This window comes from Aythya marila (genome assembly GCF_965140915.1).
Source record: "Aythya marila genome assembly, contig: HAP1_HAP1_SCAFFOLD_169, whole genome shotgun sequence".
Lineage (NCBI taxonomy): Eukaryota > Metazoa > Chordata > Aves > Anseriformes > Anatidae > Aythya > Aythya marila.
Genome location: NW_028137768.1, coordinates 621,898 through 644,226, shown reverse-complemented (window position 1 = coordinate 644,226; position 22,329 = coordinate 621,898). Strand labels below are relative to the sequence as shown.

The following is a 22,329-nucleotide window of genomic DNA, read 5'->3' as shown; positions in this document are numbered from 1 at the left end:
GCAGTGTCTCAGCTATCAGGAGTAAGCATTCATCCACACAAGGAAGACAATATGGTGGGTACACACCCTGTGACACACTGTGGTTTTACCTACATGACCATGGAGAGGACATGAGAAAATGGGATGGAAAATCTTCCTTGACCCTGGAGGCACGGGTATGGGAGTTGCAAAAGAAAACAATTGGGAAAAAGAGGTTCTCTGAAAAATTTGCTGCTCCAATTTCCAGCAGGCAGTCCTTTAGACACAGAAACAGAGATTCTGACTAGGATTAGAGGGGCACTGCCTCCAGCCAGGGGGAGAAGAGGGACAACTGAGTTTATTGGACTGTGTGGATTTGGTGGCCTGGCATGTCAGATGCACAGAAGTAGAAGGCTTTAGTAGATAACAGTGCACAGTGTATTATAATACCATCAAGCTATAAAGGGCCAGAACCCATCTGCATTTATGGGGTGATGGGGGGATCCCAGCAGTTAACTATATTGGAGGCTGAAGTGAGTCTGACTGGGAATGAGTGGCAAAAACATCATATTGTGACTGGCTCAGATGCTCCGTGCATCCTTGGCATAGACTATCTCAGGAAAGGATATTTCAAGGACCCAAAAGGGCTTTTGGCATAGCTGTCTTAGAGACAGAGGACATTAAACAGTTGTCTACCTTGCCTGGTCTCTCAGAGGACCCCTCTGTTGTGGGGTTGCTGAGGGTCGAAGAACAGCAAGTGCTAATTGCTACCACAACTGTTCACTGGCAGCAATATCGCACCAACCAAGACTCCCTGATTCCCATCCATAAGCTAATTCATCAATTGGAGAGCCAAGGAGTGATCAGCAAGACTCATTCACCTTTCAATAGTCCCATATAGCCAGTGTGAAAGTCTAATGGTGAGTGGAGACTAACAGTGGACTATCATGGCCTGAACAAACTCACGCCACCACTGAGTGCTGCAGTGCCAGACATGCTGGAACTCCAGTACAAACTAGAATCAAAAGCAGCCAAGGGGTATGCCACAATTGATATCGCTAATGCATTTTATTCCATCCCTTTAGCAGCAGTGTGCAGGCCAGTTTCCTTTCACTTGGAGGGGTGTCCAATACACCTGGAGTTGGCTACCCCAGGGGTGAAAACACAGCCCTACCATTTGCCATGGGCTGATCCAGTCTGCGCTGTAACGGGGGGAAGCTCCTAAACATCCGCAGTACATCAGTGACATCATTGTGTGGGGTGGAACAGCAGAGGAAGTTTTCGAGAAAAGGAAGAAAATAGTCCAAATCCTTCTGAAGGCTGGTTTTGCCATAAAACAAAATAAAGTCAAAGGACCTGCACGAGAGATCCAGGTTTTAGGAATAAAATGGCAAGATGGACGTCGTCAAATCCCAATGGATGTGATCAACAAAATAACAGCTATGTCTCCACCAACTAACAAAAAAGAAACACAGACTTTCCTAGGTGTTGTGGGGTTTTGGAGAATGCACATCCCAAATTACAGTCTGATTGTAAACCCGCTCTACCAAGTAACCCGTAAGAAGAATGAGTTTGAATGGGGCCCTGAACAACGACAAGCGTTTGAACAAATCAAGCAGGAAATAGTCCATGCAGTAGCCCTTGGACCAGTTCGAACAGGACCAGATGTAAAGAATGTGCTCTACACTGCAGCCGGGGAGAACGGCCCCACCTGGAGCCTCTGGCAGAAAGAACCTGGGGAAACTCGATGTCGACCCCTAGGGTTTTGGAGTCGGGGATACAGAAGATGTGAGGCCCGCTACACTCCAATAAAAAAGGAGATGTTGGCAGCATATGAAGGAGTTCGATCTGCTTTGGAGGTGGTCGGTACTGAAGCACAGCTCCTTCTGGCATCCCGACTGCTGGTACTAGGCTGGATGTTCAAGGGAAGGGTCTCCTCTACACATCATGCAACTGATGCTACATGGAGCAAGTGGGTTGCACTGATTACTCAGCGGGCTCTAATAGGAAACCCCAGTCACCCAGGAATCTTGGAAATGATTATGGACTGGCCAGAAGGCAAATACTTTGGGATATCATCAGAGGAGGAGGTGGGTCGTGCTGAAGAAGCCCCACTGTACAAACAGTTACCAGAGAATGAGAAGAAATATGCCCTGTTCGCTGATAGGTCCTGTCGTATTGTGGAGAAGCATCGGAGATGGAAGGCTGCTGTATGGAGTCCTTCACGACGAGTTGCAGAAGCTGCTGAGGGAGAAGGTGAATCGAGTCAGTTTGCAGAAGTGAAGGCCATTCAGCTGGCTTTAGATATTGCTGAATGAGAAAAGTGGCCAGTTCTCTATCTCTACACTGATTCATGGATTATAGCAAATGCCCTGTGAGGGTGGTTACAGCAATGGAAGCAAAACAACTGGCAGCACAGGGGCAAACCCATCTGGGCTGCTGCACTGCAGCAAGATATTGCGGCCTGTGTAGAGAATCAGGTTGTAAAGGTACGCCACGTAGATGCTCGTGTGCCCAAGAATCAGGCTACTGAAGAACATCAAAACAACCAGCAGGTGGATCAGGCTGCTAAGATTGAAGTGGTTCAGGTGGACCTGGACTGGCAACATAAAGGTGAATTATTTATAGCCCGATGGGCCCATGACACGTCAGGCCATCAGGGTAGAGATGCAACATACATGTGGGCTTGTGATCGAGGGGTGGACCTGACCGTATAGCTATACGGACAATATAGCACAGGTTATTTAGGACTTTGAAACATGCGCTTCAATCAAGCAAGCCAAATGGTCAAAGCCTCTTTGGTATGGAGGACAATGGCTGAAATACAAATATGGAGAGGCCTGGCAGATTGATTACATCACACTCCCTCAAACACACAAGGGCAAGCACCATGCACCTACAATGGTGGAAGCAACCACCAGATGGCTGGAAACATGTCCTGTGCCCCATGCCACCACCCAGAACACTATCCTAGGCCTTGAGAAGCAAGTCCTATGGCAACATGGCACCTCAGAAAGAATTGAGTCAGACAATGAGACACATTTCCGAAACAACCTTATAGACACTTGGGCCAAAGAACATGGTATCGAGTGGGTGTAACACATCCCTTATCATGTACCAGCCTCCGGGAAAATGGAGCTATACAATGGAGTGTTAAGGACAACACTGAAGGCAATGGGTGCTGGGACATTCAAACATTGGGAAATATATTTACCAAAAGCCACCTGGTTAGTCAACACTAGGTGATCTGTAAAAAAGCTGGACATGCCCAATCAAACATGTTATGTTCTGCAGAAGGAGATAAAGTCCCTGTAGTACACATAAAAAACGTCCTGGGGAAGACAGTCTGGGCTATTCCTGCCACAGGCAGAGGAATGATATGCTGAACAATTAATATGGGGAGGCTGGCTGGGGTGGGAAGACCAGCTGCTTGGGGATAGGTTGGGCATCGGTCAGTGGGTGGTGAGCAATTGCGTTGTGCATCACTTGTTTTGTACACATGATTATGAGTAGTACTATTAGCATTATTATTATTTTCCTTTGCTTTCTGTGCTAATAAACTGTCCTTATCTCAACTCAAAGGCTTTAATTTTTTCTGCATTCTCTCCTCCATCCCAGAGAGGGAGTGGGGAGCATGAACAAATGGCTGTGTGGTGCTTAGCTGCTGGTTGGGTTAAACCACAACGTCATGGTAGAAACCCTCACCCTAATAGCAGAAAGCATACTTTCAAAATCCATCTACCCTTTGTTCAGAGAGGAGCAGTTGGTGATGACATCAGTCCGCTTCAAGCACCACACCCCAGCAGAGACCCTGCTGCCTCCAGGAGCTGTCAGCCCTGAGGCCTTGGGGACACTTCAAGGGAGCCCAATGGCACAGAGCAAGCGATGCCATGGTCGGGTTCTGTGCTGCTGAGCTGGGCTGGGCTCCTGGGCACAAGGGGAGCTCCTGGCAAGAGGGCAGCGCTGCAGAGATACAGCTCTGCCCAGAAGCAGCTCCTCTGCACAGCGCAGCAGGGCTGGGGGCTCTCACCACAGGTGGCACAGGGAGAGGAGAGAAGGAGAGAGGGCTTGGAGGCAGTGAGGAGTGCAGCAACAGTGGGCAGCGTGTGGCAGGACAGATTTGCAGCCTCTTGACACCATGAGGCTCTGGCAGCAGGGCAAAGCAGGTGGGGTTGCCAGAGGGGTCTTCTACAGCTGGCACATCCGATGCCTGATACAGCATCTGTCCAGACTGTTCTCTCTGTTTCTGAAGTGCTTTAGAGAATGGCATTTATGAGAGGGCATTTCAAGAGGAAGATTGAGGCTTGATTTATCTGAAGGGTAAGTCTTTTTCTGCAGTCTGTGCTTTCAGATTCCTGCAGTGGAGGGGAGGCAGGTTTCATGGTAATGGACTCTCAGTATTTTGCAGGAGACTCAGATGCCCAGGACTTCTGTTTTAGAAAAACTCATCAGGTGTGGTGGGGTAGCAACAACAAACAATCTGACCCCATAAAAGGAAAATTAAAACAAAAAATCCATATATATATATATCTGATCTGAAGTTAGGTGACCTGGGAGCAACACTGGGGCAAAGTTCTTTGATATCGGGGGTGAAGTGAGTCTGAGATTACTCTGTGTTCCTCTTTACTTCTGCCAGGGCATAACTGACTCTTCCATTTCCCACAGAGGAGTCCCCTGCTCACAGGGATACCCTCAGGCAGCATCAGGAAGAACTTATGAAAAGGACCTGCCAAATGACTTCCTGGAAGTGGATAATGTTTTTGGCAATTTTAAATAAGAGATGGGATGAGTTTTCTTCTGATAAGTCAGTTGTACGTTATTACTGTTCTTTCTCTTCTTTGTGCAGGACCACATCCCCAGAAAAGCAGATGTCCAATAGAAGCTCCATAACTGAGTTTCTCCTGCTGCCTTTCGCAGACACACGTGAGCTGCAGCTCCTGTATTTCGGGATCTTCCTGGGCATCTACCTGGCTGCCCTCCTGGGCAACGGCCTCATCCTCACAGCTGTAGCCTGTGACCACTGCCTCCACACCCCCATGTACTTCTTCCTCCTCAACCTTGCCCTCCTTGACCTTGGATCCATCTCCACCACTGTTCCCAAAGCCATGGCTAATTCCCTCTGGGACACCAGGGCCATCTCCTATCAAGCGTGTGCTGCACAGGTCTTCTTTTTTGTCTTCTTGGTTGGAGCAGAATATTGTTTTCTCACCATCATGGCCTACGACCGCTACATTGCCATCTGCAAACCCCTGCACTACGGGAGCCTTCTGGGCAGCAGAGTTTGTGTCCAGATGGCAGCAGCTGCCTGGGGCAGTGGCTTTCTCAATGCTGTCCTGCACACGGCCATTACATTTTTACTGCCCCTCTGCCAAGGCAATGCTGTGGACCAGTTCTTCTGTGAAATTTCCCAGATCCTCAAGCTCTCCTGCTCTCATGCCTACCTCACAGAAGTTGGGGCACTTGTATTTAGTTTTTCTTTAGCATTTGGCTGTTTTTTCTTCCTTGTGTTGTCCTATGTGCAGATCTTCAAGGCTGTGCTGAGGATTCCCTCTGAGCAGGGTCAGCACAAAGTCTTTTCCACGTGCATCCCTCACCTGGCCGTGGTCTCCCTGTTTGTCAGCACCATCATGTTTGCCTACCTGAAGCCCCTCTCCATCTCTTCCCCATCCCTGGACCTGATGGTGGCAGTTCTCTACTCGGTGCTGCCTCCAGTAGGGAACCCTTTCATCTACAGCATGCGGAACAAGGAACTCAAGCAAGCTCTATGGAAACTGATGACTTGATGTGTTTCAGAAGAAATTAATTTTCAATCTACTTCTGCAAATGATTTAAAATGTCACTTATTAAAAGAACAGACTATATTCTCTTTCTTTTTTCTTTGTGTGTGTCTGTGTGTATACGAGCATGTGTTTTTAGTATTGGTATTTTTTAGTTTCAATTCATCTATGGATTTCCAATAAACTGTCATTATTTGTCCCACTTCCATTTCAGTATGTGTGTGTTGAATGTATATACTGAAACTCTATACATGAGGAGCCTATCTCCCTGTGAACTTAAACAAAAGGAAGGATCCTGCAGTGCCTTCTCTGTCTGACATCCTTCCTCTGAGACCTGGTCTGGATCTGCAGGGACAGTGCCCTTGTGCAGAGGAAAAGAGTCCCATCCCATCAGCACGGCCAGGGAGCACCAGCACTTGGTGCATGCAGAGTTGCTCTCTTGCCACTGCCACTCTCTCCTACTGAGCCCTCCTGGTGGAGGCAGGCCCGGCTGCTCCTGTAGCTTGGTGCCAGTGCTGCTGTGGGGCTGTGCTGGGACTGCAGGTAGGGACAGGAAGTGTGCATGGCAGTGGCACAGCTGGTCTCCAGAGAAGTGTTTCAGTACTCAGAAAAGATCTTCTCAGGGCACTGCTTGAAGGCTGACATCTTCTTAAAAAACTGTGGTCAAGAACATTTTCAAGGAATAGACAGCAAAGATCATTGCCTTTCGTGTTTCTCCATTAGCTCAGTGTGTTGAAGTCAGGATCACAGCATGGTCGTGTAGGGACTGAGGGCTCAGCAAGGACTCATTTGCTGTTGGTTGCACCTGGCAGGCAGGGAAAAACCATAGAGCCATTAGCTCACTGCCACCATATGAATCGAAAACAGAAAAAGTGCAAGAACTCTTCACTTGAGGTAAAGTCAATCTAATAAGAAAACAAATAACAACAACAAAAGAATAAAAAATAAAACATAAAAATATAAATAAATAAATAAATAAAAAGAATAATAAAATAATAAAAAATAAAAAGAAATCCACCTGTAGCCCATGGAGAGGAGCCCACGCAGGAGAAGCTGACCTGGCAGGAGCTGCTGCCCATGGGGGCCCCAGGTTGGAGCAGTTTGCTCCTGACTGATGGACCCTGTGGTATGGACCCATGTCTGGAGCAGTTCTTGAAGAGCTGCTGCCTGTGGGAAGCCCATGCAGGATCAGTTTGGGAAGGACAGTATCCCATGGGAGGGACCTCACAGCACAGGGGAAGAGAGCAACCGAGAAGGAGTGGTGAAGACAAAGTGCTATAGACTGACCACAGCCCCCATTCCCCCATTCCCCTGCACCGCTTGGGGGGACGAGGTGGACGAGGGTGGATGGGGGTAAGGCGTTTTTGGTTTCTTTCCTTTGTTTCTCACTTCTCTAGCTTGTTAGTAATAGGCAATAAATTTTACTGTCTTCCTACTCTGAATCTATTTTGCCCGTCATGATAATTGATGAGTCATCACCCATCCTCATCTAAACCCTTGAGCCTTTTGTGTCATATTTTCTCCTCCTTTCCCTTCGAGGAGGGGGAGTAAGAGAGCGGTCGTGGTGGAATTTGGCTGCCCACTGGAGTAAAACCACGACTGTGGCAAACTCATAAAGCTCAACAAGGCCAAGTAGAAGGTCCTGCACCTGGTCAGGGCACTCCAAGCACAAATACAGTCTGGGTGGAGAATGGATGAGGTGATTCTCCCCCTTTATTCTGCTCTCATGAGACCCTACCTAGAGTAGTGTGTTAAGTTCTGGGGTTCTCAGTATGAGAAGGATATAAAGCTATTAGAGTGAGTCCAGACAAGGATGCAAGATCAAGAGGTTGTAACACCTCTCATGCATGGCATCGCTAGTCAGTTGAAGGGAGTGATTGTCCTGCTCTACTATGCGCTGGTGCAGCCTCACCCTGAGTACTGTGTGCAGTTCTGGGCACCACAGTACAAAAAGGATGTAAAACTGTTGGAGGGTGTCCAGAGGAGGGTTACAAAAATGGTGAAGGGTCTAGAGGGGAAGACGTATGAGGAATGGCAGAAGGCACTGAGCCTGTTAAGCCTGCAAAATAGGAGGCTGAGAGGAGACCTCATCACAGATTCTACAGATTCCTTGCAAGGGGGAGTGGAGGGGCAAGCACCGATCTATTCTCCTTAATCACCAGTAATAGGACCTGAGGGAACGGTGTCAAGCTGAGAAGAGGGGGTTTAGGCTAGACATCAGGAAGAGGTTCTTCTCTGAGAGGGTGGTCGCACACTGGAACAGGCTCCCAAGGGAAATAGTCACTGCACCAAGCCTGGTGGAGTTTAAGAAGTGTTTGGACTGTGCACTTAGTCACATGGTCTAAAATTTTGGGTAAATGTGTGTGGTGCCAGGAGTTGGACTCGATGATCCTTATGTGTCCCTTCCAACTTGAGATATTCTATGATTCTATGATTCCTATTAAAACTTGCTGAGGGAGCTGAGGTTGTTCAGCCTGGAGAAGAAAAAGCTCTGAGGAGGCCTTATTGCGTCCATCCAATACTTAAATGGGGCTACAGAAAAGCTGGGGAGAGACTTTCTTTCAGGGTGTTCAGTGAAAGGACAAGGGGAATGGTTTTAAACTGAAAGAGGGTAGATTTAGAGTAGATACTCAGATGAAATTCTTGACTTGAAGGTGAGGCTCTGGCACTGGTGCTGTGGGTCCAGAGGTCACCCAGAGAGAGTTTAGATCAGGTCATGGTCTTGTGTTTGAAGGAATAGCTGGCAAGAATGGAGAGGCATCAGTGAAATCATGGGAATAGCAGAGTGACAGCCAGGTGGGGAAGAGAAGTGGCTGTCTGCAGCCTTCAGAGAGAAGTGGGACAGCATAGGAAAGCCTGTGGAGGAGAAGACAGAGGGCTCTGACAAGAACAGAAGGCTTCAGCAGCACTAACATCTTTGTTCCTTTGGCCATGGCTTATGTGGAGACGTGTTATGGCATTGGGACCATGTATTCTCCTTTCAGCCATGTGAAAACGCTAGAAGGTATCATAACATTTTCCTTCACATGATATTATGGGCATTAAACCCTACCCCACAGACTCCAGGAAGAGCCCTGAGTGAGACATGCAGGTGCTGGGGGTACAGGATCTCCCCTCCCAGTGGCTGGGGTCAGGCTTTGGCCTTCTGCTTCACCAAAACAAACCAAGACTTTTCTCAGCAGAGTGCCTTTGGCTATCTGTAATCATGGCTTCCAATTATCTGCCTTAACAGTTCCCATGGGAGTCTTTCATAGTAACAGACTTGAATAGCCAACAGAGTATAGAGTATGGAGTACTCTAATACTACGGAATAGAGTAGTCAACAGAGGTGAGACAGGTGCTCTGATGTTATGAAAGCCATCAGAAGGCTGATCACAGTTAGATGACTGATATGGGAAGGTCAGAAGTAGCCTGACCAGGACAAATTTGGGGGAGGGAAGAGGAAAGGAAAAGGAGCTTGGAAGCTTACCTTTGTAGAGGTAAGACAGTTCATGTAATGTTGATGCTGCTGTAACACTGACTTAAAACTTGTCACATATGGCACTTACACTATTTTCAACAGTAACAATAATCCCTCAACCTATACATTAGCCCAACACCCTGACAGGAATCCACTACTATAAGGCAGACCTCAAAGTATCACTTGAAGCAAAACTCAGCCCATAGTCCCTTTCCCTTACCTTTACTCTCTTGCAGTGTCACTGCCCTTAACACTAACATTAAAATGTTCTGTTTAACCCTAGACTTCTTGACAGACCTAAACAAAACCCTTAACCATAATGAATGCCCATACCCTAACCAGAGACCTGACACCACAAGCAGAACACCAAACACTCCATCTAAATCTTTGTTTAATCTCTAACCCAGAAAGGTAAAATCTAGTCCCTAGGAGACTAGAGAGAAGTCAGCTCTGCCTCAGGATATCCTGCCCCAGCAGGAGGAATGTGACTGTGGAAGGGACTGTGAGGTCACTTCTGTCTGTAGGTGGCAGGTCACCCTTGACTTCTCCCTGGGATTGGTACGTTTTGGCTGACATCTGCCAGTGGTACTGGTAGGCCAGCAGAAGGCACCTGCTTGGCATGCTTACTGTGGGATACCCTCTGCCTACATACCCAGGAGGACCCAGACAGAAAGAAGGCCCCAAGATGGGTTGTCCTGTCCTGTCTACTTGAGTCCATGACTGGACAGCAGGAGGCACAAGGCTTGGCTGTGTCTAGCCAAGAAGCTGCAAGGCCAGCAGCAGGCCCATGGCTTGGAAGATGCTGGTGAGGTGACTGCTGTCTGGTTGGCTGACAGGCTGCAAGGAGCCTGATGAGTTGGGATGCCTACTTTAGGAGTGGTTTCCGCCGAGATGGAGCTTTCTTTGGTGGTAGGAAAGAGCAGGAGAAAAAACTTCCACAGAGTGCACCTTGGAAGGTTGGCTCTGGCCATGAGGAGGAAGAAATGTCCCTCAAAGAGTTGTGCTGTGGTGCTAGAGGTCACCCAAAGAGTGTGTTTAATCAGACCCTAGCTTTGTGTTTCAAGGACCAAGTGGTGAGGGTTGATGAGACATCGGTGAAATGATGGAAATGCTGGGAGGAGAGCAGGGTGGTGAACAGAGATAGGTGTCTGAAGACTTCAAGAAAATAAGACAAAGTGTTGGACAGAATGGGAAAGCCTGCAGAGGGTGCTTTTAAAAATGAAAGACCCCAACAAGGGTCCCCTTTGCTAGAACTTATGAGGAGATATTTTATATTCACTGTGATGAGGCTTCATTGATTCCTTTCAACCCCGTGCAGCACCTCAGAGCTGTCATACCACTGTTCTTGTGGCATCACACTGCCCACCACATCCCCCAGACCCCAGGAAGAGCCTTGAACTGGATGTGGGGGTGCAGGATCTCCCCTCCAGTGGCTGGGGTCAGGCCTTGGCTCTTCTGCTTCACCAAAACCACCCAAGACTTTTCTCAGCACATTGCTTTGCCTGTCTGCAATCATGGCCTCCAATTGTCTGCCCTAACAAGTCCCTGAGGAGAATCTCTTGGTAACGGCCCTCAGTGGGGCCCATTAACACTCAGAGTCACTTAAACTTCTCCTTCTTACTTTACTTGATCAAGCGGTTACGCATTGGGTGCTGCCATGTTCTGCCTGCTGCTGCGCCCGGGCCCGCTGTCCCGCGGGCCTCTGCTCACCCACCGCTGCCGCTGCTTTCCCCCCCGCCAACCTCCACCCCTGGGCAGCGTTTACATCCTTAAAGGATGTAAAACTATTGGAGAGTGTCCGGAGGAGGGCAATGAAGATGGTGAAGGTCCTAGAGGGGAAGACATATGAGGAGCGGCTGAGGTCATTTGGCCTGTTCAGCCTGGAGAAGAGGAGTCTGAGGGGGGACCTCATCACTGTCAACAACTTCTTCACAAGGGGGAGTGGAGGGGCAGGTGCTGACCTATTCTCCTTAATCACCAGTGATAGGACCCACGGGAATGGTGTTAAGCTGAGGCAGGGGAGGTTTAAGCTAGACATCAGGAAGAGGTTCTTCACCGAGAGGGTGGTTGCACACTGGAACAGGCTCCACAGTGAAGTAGTCACTGCACCAAGCCTGTCTGAATTTAAGAAGTGTTTGGACTGTACATTTGGTCACATGGTCTAAACTTTTGGGTAGACCTGTGTTGTGCCAGGAGTTGGACTCAATGATCCTTACAGCAGGGCAGTTGGCATTAGTAACCAGGAAGAAGTGATTTGAGGATCAGGTGTTCAGGTTAGGGTTTAGGGATTAGATCTGGCCTCCAGGGTTAGAGATTGAGCAGGGTCTTAGAAAGAGGCTTTCGTGTTCTGCTTTGAGCTGACAAATTATGGTCAGGGATTAAGGACTAGGGATTAGCAAAAGGAATAGGTTAAGACTAATAGTAACAGGTAATGTGTCTGGGGTTTGACTTCAAGGTAGGTTTGGAGGTTGGGGATTAGAGCAGTGGGTTCCTTTCTGGGTGAGAGGAGCCATTTAGGATAGCACTAGAATCTAAGGTTCCTGGTTAGGAAAATTACCAGTGGTCTAACATGAATGATTTCCCAGTGAGTGTTGCAGCAGCAGCAGCCATACCTCAGAATCTCTCACCTCTTCTGAACCTTTCCTTTCTGTCATCAAGACCCTCTTCTCTCCCCCAAATCTCCCAACCTTTATTCTCCCAACCTTCCCCTGGCCTCCCCAAATGTGTCACCCTGTTGGGGGCAGCTTTCTGATGGCCTTTATGACCTCAGAGGCTCTGCCTCCCTGCTGTTGGCCAGTGAGGGGCTGGGACACAAGTGACCTCACAGCCAGCATCCACAGGGCTACAAGGAGCTGTTGTGCTCAGGAGACCTCTTCCCAGCCCACCCAGGAGCACTGGGTGCAGGGGATGCCCTGCACAATCCTTCAGGTACTCTGCCTGCCAACCATTTCCTGCTTCAGAAGGCCTCCCAGACATCTAGGCTCACATTTTTCCTGACAATTCTTCAGAAACCTCAGGGCATCCTGAAGGAAATGTCCACCTCTATGTGGACAAGTGAATCAAGTATATTGTATATTTTAGGAAAATGTTGAGAAAAATGAAGAGAAGATTGGTATAGTTTGTGTGATAGTCCTGACATCTATCCTTCCTTTATTCAGGTGTTTTCCCACAGTTTATAGCACATGCTTTCTCAGGATCATTTACCACAGCAATACTATGGGGAATCTCATATGGACAAGAGAATCATGGCCTTCTGATGTCATCCTTTGGTGTCCATTCCTGAAGAAACAAACCACCTGTGTGATCGGGGGTGAGAGCCCAGTGCTGGGAATGGTCATTGCAAGGGGTGGCTCTGGGACGAATACCCTGGGAAAGCATCTGACTGGGTGTCCAGACACAAAGGACACAGACCAGCCCCTTCTGTGCTGGTCGTCCCATTCTCTCCCAGGAAGCCAGCCCAGCCCAGACTCAATCTAGTCTACGAAATTTCACTGGTTGAATAACTAATAATCTTGATGACGCCCTTCCCATTGCCTCGTGTTGCAGAGCTCTGCATTGTCTGTGGAACACAATCATATTTCGTTCTGGATTACTTTATCATCAGTAAAGCAATGTAAAAAGAAAAGGAAAATGAACAAAACAAAAATATATTGGTCCGTAGTAAGTTGCATTATCAGAGATATGCAGAAAACAGACATTTTATTGCTTCTGAAAAACACCCAGAAATAACTTTCCACACTGCATCCTTGAGCTCTTGGTTCCTCATGCTGTAGATGAGGGGGTTCACTGCTGGAGGCACCACTGAGTACAGAACTGCCAACAAAAGATTCAGGAATGAGGAGGACATGGAGGGGGGCTTCAGGTAGGAAAACATGCCAGTGCTCATGTACAGGAAGACCATGACCAGGTGAGGGAGGCATGTGGAAAAGGCTTTGTGCCTGCCCTGCTGAGAGGGGATCCTCAGCACTGACATGAAGATCTGCACATAGGACACCACAAGGAAAACAAAACACCCTAAAAGTGAACACGTAGTAATGACAACAAGTCCAGTTTCCTGGAGGTAGGCATCTGAGCAGGAGAGTTTGAGGATCTGAGGAACTTCACAGAAAAACTGGTCCAGGGCATTGCCTTGGCAGAGGGGAAGGGAAAAGGTATTGGCAGTGTGCAGCACAGCATTGACAAAACCACAACCCCAGGCAGCTGCTGCCATGCTGACACAAGTTCTGCTGTCCATTATTGTCCCATAGTGCAGGGGTTTGCAGATGGCAATGTAGCGGTCATAAGCCATGATTATGAGAAGATAGAACTCTGCTGGAACAAATGCAACAAACATAAAGACCTGTGCAGCACATCCCAGTAAGGAGATGGTATTGGTGTCCCAGAGGGAGTTGGCCATGGATTTGGGAACAGTAATGGAGATGGATCCCATGTCAATGAGGGCAAGGTTGAGGAGGAAGAAGTACATGGGGGTGTGGAGGTGGTGGTAGCAGGCTACGGCTGTGAGGATGAGGCCGTTGCCCAGGAGGGCAGCCAGGTAGATGCCCAGGAAGAGCGTGAAGTGCAGGAGCTGCAGCTCGCGTGTGTCTGCAAATGGCAGGAGGAGGAACTCAGTGGGGAAGCTGCTGTTGGACATTTGTTGCATCTGGGCATGGTTGCCTGCCCATGGAGGAATAGGCAGTGACAAGTTAGAGAGAGTTTTCTGAGCAAAACCTAATCCATATTTCACAGAACCCTCCTCACCAAAACTGCATCCTCAACATATCTTCATCTGAAGAAGACTTGCTCCTGTCTTGAGCCCTAGGTTTCTCTGACTAAGGGTGACCATGCAGATCCTCTGTAGACTCAGCAGGAGTCAGTAGTGCCATACAGTACATGGTAAAGAGTACCAGGGATGGATCTCAGGTGTCCACTACCCAGAGGCATCTCCCTATTTACAGGTGCTGAGAAGGACATCCAACAATCCCGCAAGAAACAATGAAGGTTGCGTTGGTGCTGTCTGTAGGCTAAAGAGTGTGGAGTGAAATTGTGAGGTTCCTCAAAGACCTAGAGGTTCCTTTCATTGTAATGCTCTATGAGTTTCAGTCCTTTCTACAAACCTGACAACACCATTATCATCCCGACTTCCCTCCAAATGCAGGAAGAGTAAAGCAGAGACGTCAGATAGTGCCTTTCCTTCAGGTACAGGAGGTGTTGTTCTTCCCTTTCAAGAATCTCCCCTGAAGATTTCCTGTGGGTTCTGTGGATCTCTGAGCAGCCTGCTCCAGACAGCAGCCTCTGGGCATCAGCAGGACCCTGACCTGTTCTGCCCTGCCTTGGGGGTTCCTTCCACCCACAGCTTCTCCCCGCAGCACCCTGGGCAGTTCTTCGGGCAGGCGGAGTGCTGAGGCTGGCAGGTGGCAGACACCCTGACCTGCCACACAGTCCCTGGGGCAAAGCAGGGACCCTGCTCTGCACCACAGCCCTGGCCACCCCTGCCTGCACCCTGGCTGCACAGCCTGCAGCTGGCCCTGTGAGAAGGAAGCCTCATGCCCTGTCCCTCTGACAGTTTAGGGATGTAATCCCTGCTCTGAAAGTTTTCACTCCCCTCTTACACAAAGCAACTCTGAGAGTCCTTCTTAAAGATCCCATAGGCTGTGGGATTTGCCAGCAAATCTGGAGATGGCACCAGGAAGAAGAGCTGCATTGCCCTGCAGCCAGAGACTTACCCTGTTCAGGGCTGTGAAGATTTCTCTCACAGTCAGCTCTCAGCATCCCCCCTCCACACTGCCTTTAACATCTCCCTCCCTTCTCTCAGGAGCCCTTGTCCCTTGCAGGCAGTGCCCCCAGCCCTGCTGCACTGTGCAGAGGAGCTGCTCCTGGGCAGAGCTGTCTCTCTGCAGTGCTGACTGCTTGACAGGAGATCCCCTTGGGTCCATGAGCCCAGCCCAGCTCATCAGCACAGGGAGCTCTTGACAAGTCCCTGGGCCTCCAGGGAAGTCAACTTTGAAACACACTGAAGTAAACATTTATGTTGCTTCCCTCCAGTGGAGAGGGAGCAGTGTCCTTCTTCATTTCAGAAGTATGATGTCCAAGAATCACTTTTCCATATCCTGGTTTTAGGCAGAACACCCAGGCAAGGACAGGGAGTTATCTGCCTTCCCCCTGTTGAGGAAAGGGTCAAAAGGAAAGCTGAGTCAAACCAAGCGACTCATACCTTGTTTGCAGTTCAGAGGCGAGAAGGGGGCTTAGCTGACTCTCCCATGCCTTACAGATGACCACAGGAGTTGGGATTCCTCTTGCCTAGGTTCAGGTGGGCACAAACCAGGCAACTCTATCTCAGCTGCTTGTCTCAGCTCCCAGCAAATTGAATGGAGTCAGCGGCCAGGAGGGAGCTGTTCAGATGCAGACACCGGGTGACATTGGAGGTGCCAGGGTGACATTTGAGTGATGTTTCAAGTGCCAAATTCCTCCAGGCCATAAACAAAGATTTTATTGATGCATGTCCAACATAATATAGCTCTAGCCATTGCTCAACAGCAAAGAAATAAAAGGCAAGCTATGACTTGGCTGCCATCACTGAAAGGTGCTGGGACCACTCCCATGACTAGTGTGCTGCAATGACTGGCTTCAGGCTCGTCAGAAGGGACAGGCAGCACAGAAGGAGTGGTGGCATGGCTCTCTGTATTAGAGAGGGTTTTGGTGTTGTAGAACTCAAGACTAAGAATGGTAACGTTGAGCCCCAGTGGGATAGGGTCAGTGGGAAGGCCATCCTGCTGGGGGTCTCTTATAGATCGCCAAACCAGGATGAGGAGATGGATGAGGCATTCTAAAAGCAGCTGGCAAAAGTTGCGCAATCACCAGCACTTGTTCTTGTGGGGGACTTCAACTTCACAGACATATCCTGGAAATACAATACAAAATACAAATACAAATACAAATACTAATACAAAAAGAGTAAGCAGTCTAGGAGGTTACTGGAGAGCATGGATGATAACTACCTGACTCATCTGGTTAGTGAGCCTACCAGGGGAGGTGCCCTGCTAGACCTTCTGTTCACAAACAAGAGAAGGACTGGTGGGAGATGTGTGGTCAGGAGCTGTCTTGGGCAGGGTGACCATGAAATGGTAGAGTTCTCTATTCATGGCAAAGTCAGGAGGGGGATCAGTAAAACTGTTTTCTTGGACTTCCGGAGGGCAGACTCTGAGCTGTTCAGGACACTGGTTGGCAGAGTCTGTTGGGAGGCTGTTCCGAAGGGCAGAGGAGTCCAGGAAGACTGGGCACTCTTCAAGAAGGAAATCTTAATGGCTCAGGAGCAGTCTGTCAGCACATGCCCAAAGACAAGCCGGTGTGGAAGAAGACTGGCTTGGCTGAACAGAGAGTTGTGGCTAGAGCTCGGGGAGAAAAAGAGGGTTTATGACATTTGGAAAAGAGGACAGGCCACTTAGGAGGAGGCTCAGTATTAGGGCCAGTTCTCTTTAATATCTTTACCAATGCAGTCTGTATCAGTCCATGGCAAATGGCAGGACTGTGTTTCCACCCCTGGGGCAGTTGATTCCAGGTGTATTGGACACCCCTGAAGTGAAAGCGAACTGCGGCCTTCACAGTACTCTCAAAGGGATGGATAGAAATGCATTAGTGATATCCATTGTGGCATACTACAAGGGAAAGGAGATATATGCTCTTTATGATGTAGGACCTCTTGGAAAAGTTTCTCCCTTGCCTTCTCTTGGAGTTGGTGAGCCCCTTGAGAAAGTTTCTCCACAGACAAGACAAGACAAGAAGCCCAGAGAAAAGAAGAGAGACTTTCTTCATACTGCTGGAGTTGACTAGCCAATTCATCCACCGTAGGTTTCACCTGACTTTCAGCATTGTTTTCTCTTGTTTAGAGGAGCAACTGATACTGGCATAGGCTGGTTCTCTGGCCCAGACATGGGGCCATCACATTGGTTGGATTAGCTGCAGGGCCTGTCACAGATGGAGTGTCACAGGAGCCGGAGTGGCTGCAGGGCTTGTTACAGGGTTGGAGTCGCTGATGGACCTGTCACAAGAGTTGTTGTGGCTACAGGGCCTGTTGCAGGCGTTGTAGTGCCTGCAGAATCCATCACAGGAGTTGCTGTGGCTGAAGTGCCTTTCAGAGGAGTTGTAGTGGCTGCCAGGACTGTCACAATAGTTGGAGTGGCTGCAGGACCTTTGGCATGTGTTGGAGTGGTTGCAGGGCATAACACAGGGGTTGAAGTGGCATTAATTGAGGCTCAGTAAGCAGAGGTTAACTCCCAGCATGTTGATTTGTGTCTCTTTGGAATGGCGGTGGTGATCACACTACTTTTTCAAGGGTTTCTCTAGATTTTTTGGATTCTGCACTTGTTCAGGGGTGAATTTCCAAAGCATTGGAGGTGTTCACAGCTATAGGTACCTGCCCATATCCTCCCTCAATCCCTGCCACTCCTAACTCTCCTGCCTCTGGACAGATCTCTGGATGGCATTCTTAAATAATTGTCTGACATTAAACAAAAGCTGAAACACATTAATGAGACATAACAAGAGGAACATGCTGGTTTGACCGTCCCAAGGAAACTCAAAGCTTTGCAGAGCTATTGGGAGTATCCTGGAAGAGAAGGGGGAGATGAAGGAGACAGGGAGAGTTAACAAGTGGGGAAAAGCGTCCCCCTCTTGTCCTCTCCATGTCCCTGTCTACCAGTTCTGGGGGCTGAGTATCAGAAGAACAACTGGTGCTGCTGCTAAAGAGTGAGGGAAAGAAAGCATTAAATAGCTCAGCCTTTACCTCATCTCTTGTCACTATGTTTACCCCACCTACAAAAAGGATGAAGATTTTCCTTAATCCTCCTTTAAAGTATTTCTATAAACAGTTTTGATTGTCTTTGACAGTAATAGATGGATTGAGCTCCAGCTGGGCTTTGACACTTCTAATTTTTGTCCCTGCACTGTATCATAACATTTAGAACACACCTCTGGACAAAATGACAACACGCATGACAAGGAAGCACAGGAAAGGTGGAACCTGGCAGCCTGCAATCCCTTACCCTTCTGAGACTGTTGCAATTCCATTCAGCTGGTTACTCCTGTATTATCCAAACTTGCCTGCAACTCCTGATGCTGATCTCTTGTCAGAGATAGCACAATCACAGGAAGGTTGAACCGTCTGCCTGCAGACATTAACAGCTGACAGAATGGAGCGTCAGTGTGGGAGAGCCGTGAGAAACTGCATGAATATGCCTACAGAAATCTCTTGACATTTACAAGAAGAGTCTAGTCCTGCACCAGAGGAAGAGGAGCCCCACACATCAGGGCAGCCTGGGACCCTGCTGAGTGAGCAGTGCCCAGGAGGAAGAGGAGGGCCTGGGCACCACCATGGATGCCATACGAGCAGTGGTGCCTGCTCACCATGAACCAGGCCAGATTCCTACAGAGCTGCTTTACAAGGAGCACGGCCACCAAGAAAATCTCAATTACTAGACTCATCTCAGATCCGGTGAGACACCGCATGGAAGAGAGTCTACAGCCAGCAGGGAAAGAGGTGCAGGTGTGAGAGTCCCAAGGACTGCATGGGGTGGAGAGGAACAAGGGCTATATCAAGGCTGAAAGTCCAAAGACGACCAAGTTCTTTGTGTCTATGCCTATGGCTGTTGTCAGTGTCACTGAAGCCTATGGGGAGACAGCTTATCGCTAAAGTGCCAGGGCCTCATTGCCTCCTCATACCCAGCCATGAACCAGGCAGAGGTCGTACCACTGTCCTGCACTTGGCAATGCACATCCCCATCTCATACTTTCCTGGGAAGAGCCCTGAGCAATGTCTTAAGGGAAAGGATCTCCCTTCTCAGAGGCCAGGGGTCAAGGCTCAGCTTTTGTGCTTGGTGAAACGTATCCATTTTTTTCCAAAGATCACTGTCATTTTCACATTGCCTTTGTCTCCTTGGCCTCACCACCTCCAAAGTTTGGCTCTAACGAGCTCCAAGGGAGGCTATGTCAATCCTGGCCCTCAGGGGGAAACTCCAGAAAACTTGCATCTGACTTGGAGTTCTTAAGAGAGTTCTTCACTTTCCACTCAGTGCCTGAGATTCATGGGCTCATCACCAAAGCCACCAGAGGGGTGATTCCAATGCCTTGGTCTGGGCCTGTGCTGCTGAGCTGGGCCAGGCTCCTGGGACAGAGAGATCTCCCGGCAAGAGGGCCCTGGTGCAGAGAGACAGCTTTGCCCAGGAGCAACTTTTCTGCACAGTATAGCAGGGCTGGGGGCTCTCACCACAGATGGCATGGGGAGAGGACAAAAGGAGAGAGGGGCTGAAGGCAGTTGGGAGTGGGAGAATGCTGAGAGCTGACTGCAGGAGAAATCTCCACAAGGTAAGTCTCTGGCTGCAGGGCCATACAGCTGCAGTTTCTGGAAGGGTCTCCTCCTGGGTTTTGTTTCTGGGAGGGCAGTGGGCAATGCAGTAGGCTTTGAGAGTCCTGCTGGTTTGTACTGCAAGGGGAGGAAGTCTGGCAGAAGCCCCTCGGAGTGCCCTAAGCCAGGTGCCCCCAGTCAGCCTAGAACACCCTGCCCTGGCTGGCCATGCAGAGCTCAGATGAGGAGAAGCCCCCAGGCTCCTTCTAGCTGAGAGCTTCTCCTGGAGACAAGGTGAGGATTTGGTCCAGCTGCACTCGGACTGGGGCTTCTCTGCTCTAAGGTGTCTCCAGTTTCTTCTCAGGAAAACACCTGAGTGGGATTGTGTTCCAGCTTACAGAGGGGTAATACAGGGCAGCTGAGAGCAGGACTGGTTGGCAGGTCTGCTCTGCTCAGTCTTCACCAAGGCACAGTCCTGTTGCCTCCTGGAACCCACAGGGTTTCACTAGGAGTGTACATGAACTGTCAGGCCATTCAGCCATCTCATACATCTCCTAAGCATTATAAGGGCAACACAAACCAATAAAATATCTGCAGCTCTGCTCATCATTCAGATGAGGTGTTTGCAACAGCACTGCAAAGCTCATGTCTTATTTGTGGACTGAACATGAGTTTCCCTTACTCTCCTCTTTCATTTCCAGTTTTTCTTATTTAATTCTGCTTTCTCTCTCTCTTTTTTTTTTTTTTAATCTTTTTTTTTTTTTTAATCTTTTTTTTTTTTTTTCCTTCTCTTCAACAGACAACTGGGTCCAATGTCAGCAAATGCCCAACATCACCTCTCTGAGCGAGTTCCTCCTGCTGGCATTTGCAGATACACGCGAGCTGCAGCTCCTGCACTTCGGGCTCTTCCTGGGCATCTACCTGGCTGCCCTCCTGGGCAACGGCCTCATCCTCACCGCTGTAGCCTGCGACCACCACCTCCACACCCCCATGTACTTCTTCCTCCTCAACCTCGCCCTCCTTGACCTGAGCTGCATCTCCACCACTCTGCCCAAAGCCATGGCCAGTTCTCTCTGGGACACCAGGGTCATTTCCTATCAAGGATGTGCTGCACAGGTCTTGTTTTTTCCTTTCTTTCTCACAGCAGAGTATTCCATGCTTACCGTCATGGCCTATGACCGCTACATTGCCATATGCAAGCCCCTGCACTACGGGAGCCTGCTGGGCAGCAGAGCTTGTGCCCAGATGGCAGCAGCTTCCTGGGGCAGTGGCTTTCTCAATGCTGTCCTGCACACTGCCAATACCTTTTCCCTGCCCCTCTGCCAAGGCAATGCTGTGGACCAGTTCTTCTGTGAAGTCCCCCAGATCCTCAAGCTCTCCTGCTCAGATGCCTACCTCAGAGAAGTTGGGGCTCTTGCGTTTAGTTTTTCTTTAGCATTTGGGTGTTTTGTTTTCCTTGTGCTGTCCTATGTGCAGATCTTCAGGGCTGTGCTTAGGATGCCCTCTGAGCAAGGCCGACACAAAGCCTTTTCCATGTGCCTCCCTCACCTAGCCGTGGTCTCCCTCTTTGTCAGTATGGCCTTTTTTGCCTACCTGAAGCCACCCTCCATCTCTTCCCCATCCCTGGACCTCGTAGTGTCACTTCTGTACTCGGTGGTTCCTCCAGCAGTGAACCCCCTCATCTACAGCATGAGGAACCAGGAGCTCAAAGATGCAGTGAGAAAACTGTTTCTATGTGTGCTTCTCAAGCATAAGTACTGATACCATAATTGTGATTCATAACATAACGTTTTTCTCATTAGCAACATTACCATAATATAACCATTAATAATAACCCTGTCAACATGTTTGAGAAACTGACGTGCCAATTTTCATATTATTTTGTGCATTATTATTTTCATAAATTTTGATATTGGTTTAAATGGTCTTATTATTTATATGTATACTTCCTCAGAATTAATTTGACTAAATCTTCTAATTTACCTATAAAATTAGGCTTCCAGTGTACATAAAGACAATAAAGAATCCATCAGAAATTCATTGATCTCATCTGCCGTCTCTTGCCATCAGCTCTGGAGCTGGTGGAGTAGCCCCAGCACACAGGAGGGGCTCAGGGCCAAGAGCCCAGCTGCCACATGGAGGAGCAGCCCCGGTGGCCCTCAGGCCTGCCCCTCACTGCCCACTGGGCTCTGCCTCCCTGCTGCATTCAGGTCAGGGCTGCTGCTTCCCTGGAACCATGGCCATGGCCAGCAGCAGGATGTGGCCTTTTCACTGCTGCTCTCTTTTGGCTTCCACATTGTTCCTCTGTGCTCTTGCATTTCTCTTAGCCCTCAGATCTCATGCACCTTGGTGACAGTCCTATTGTCTCTGCAGTGGCATCCCTGTGGCTGCAGGCAGCAGCAGGCAATGTGCAGCCACAGCTGGCCTCCCTGCTAGCACCACAGTAACAAAAGGGCTTAGGGCAAACCCAGAAGCCTGGACACCTCTTGCTATAGCTGCTGGAAGACATACAGCCAGGGAGTTACTCCCTGCTTCCCTGTTTTCTGGGATTTTTCCCAGAATGAAGGACACAGGCTGAAAGTCCCAGCATGGTCTGTGAGGAACCAAGGGCTGGACCAAGATCCCCCTTTGTGGTGGCACATGCCCAAGCAGACAGCAACTGGTCTTGGAATCATCTACATTGGAATGTGTCCCTGCAGTGGGGCAGATAGCCAATGCCTTCCTGGAGAGGAATCTGGAGCTGCCAGATGGAAGGGGAACCCAGGGAAAATGTACTTATTGGATAGTCATTAGAACCTCATAAAAGGAGTGACCAG

The 22,329-nt window shown here is 49.1% G+C and overlaps 3 protein-coding genes across 3 annotated transcripts; 2 read left to right on the top strand and 1 right to left on the bottom strand.

Annotated features, from left to right (window-relative positions):
- Nucleotides 1–4,826: 4,826 nt before the first annotated feature.
- Nucleotides 4,827–5,741, top strand: LOC309890568 (olfactory receptor 14C36-like; the record flags this gene model as incomplete). Its single annotated transcript, XM_082784991.1, has 1 exon — nucleotides 4,827–5,741. One exon carries the CDS (start codon nucleotides 4,827–4,829, stop codon nucleotides 5,739–5,741), a length of 915 nt encoding a protein of 304 aa, XP_082641117.1.
- Nucleotides 5,742–12,868: 7,127 nt separating this feature from the next.
- Nucleotides 12,869–13,828, bottom strand: LOC309890567 (olfactory receptor 14A16-like; the record flags this gene model as incomplete). The annotated part of the gene is made up of 1 exon (XM_082784990.1): nucleotides 12,869–13,828. The coding sequence occupies one exon, from the start codon at nucleotides 13,826–13,828 to the stop codon at nucleotides 12,869–12,871; it is 960 nt and encodes a 319-aa protein (XP_082641116.1).
- Nucleotides 13,829–20,335: 6,507 nt separating this feature from the next.
- Nucleotides 20,336–21,274, top strand: LOC309890566 (olfactory receptor 14J1-like; the record flags this gene model as incomplete). The annotated part of the gene is made up of 1 exon (XM_082784989.1): nucleotides 20,336–21,274. One exon carries the CDS (start codon nucleotides 20,336–20,338, stop codon nucleotides 21,272–21,274), a length of 939 nt encoding a protein of 312 aa, XP_082641115.1.
- Nucleotides 21,275–22,329: the final 1,055 nt, after the last annotated feature.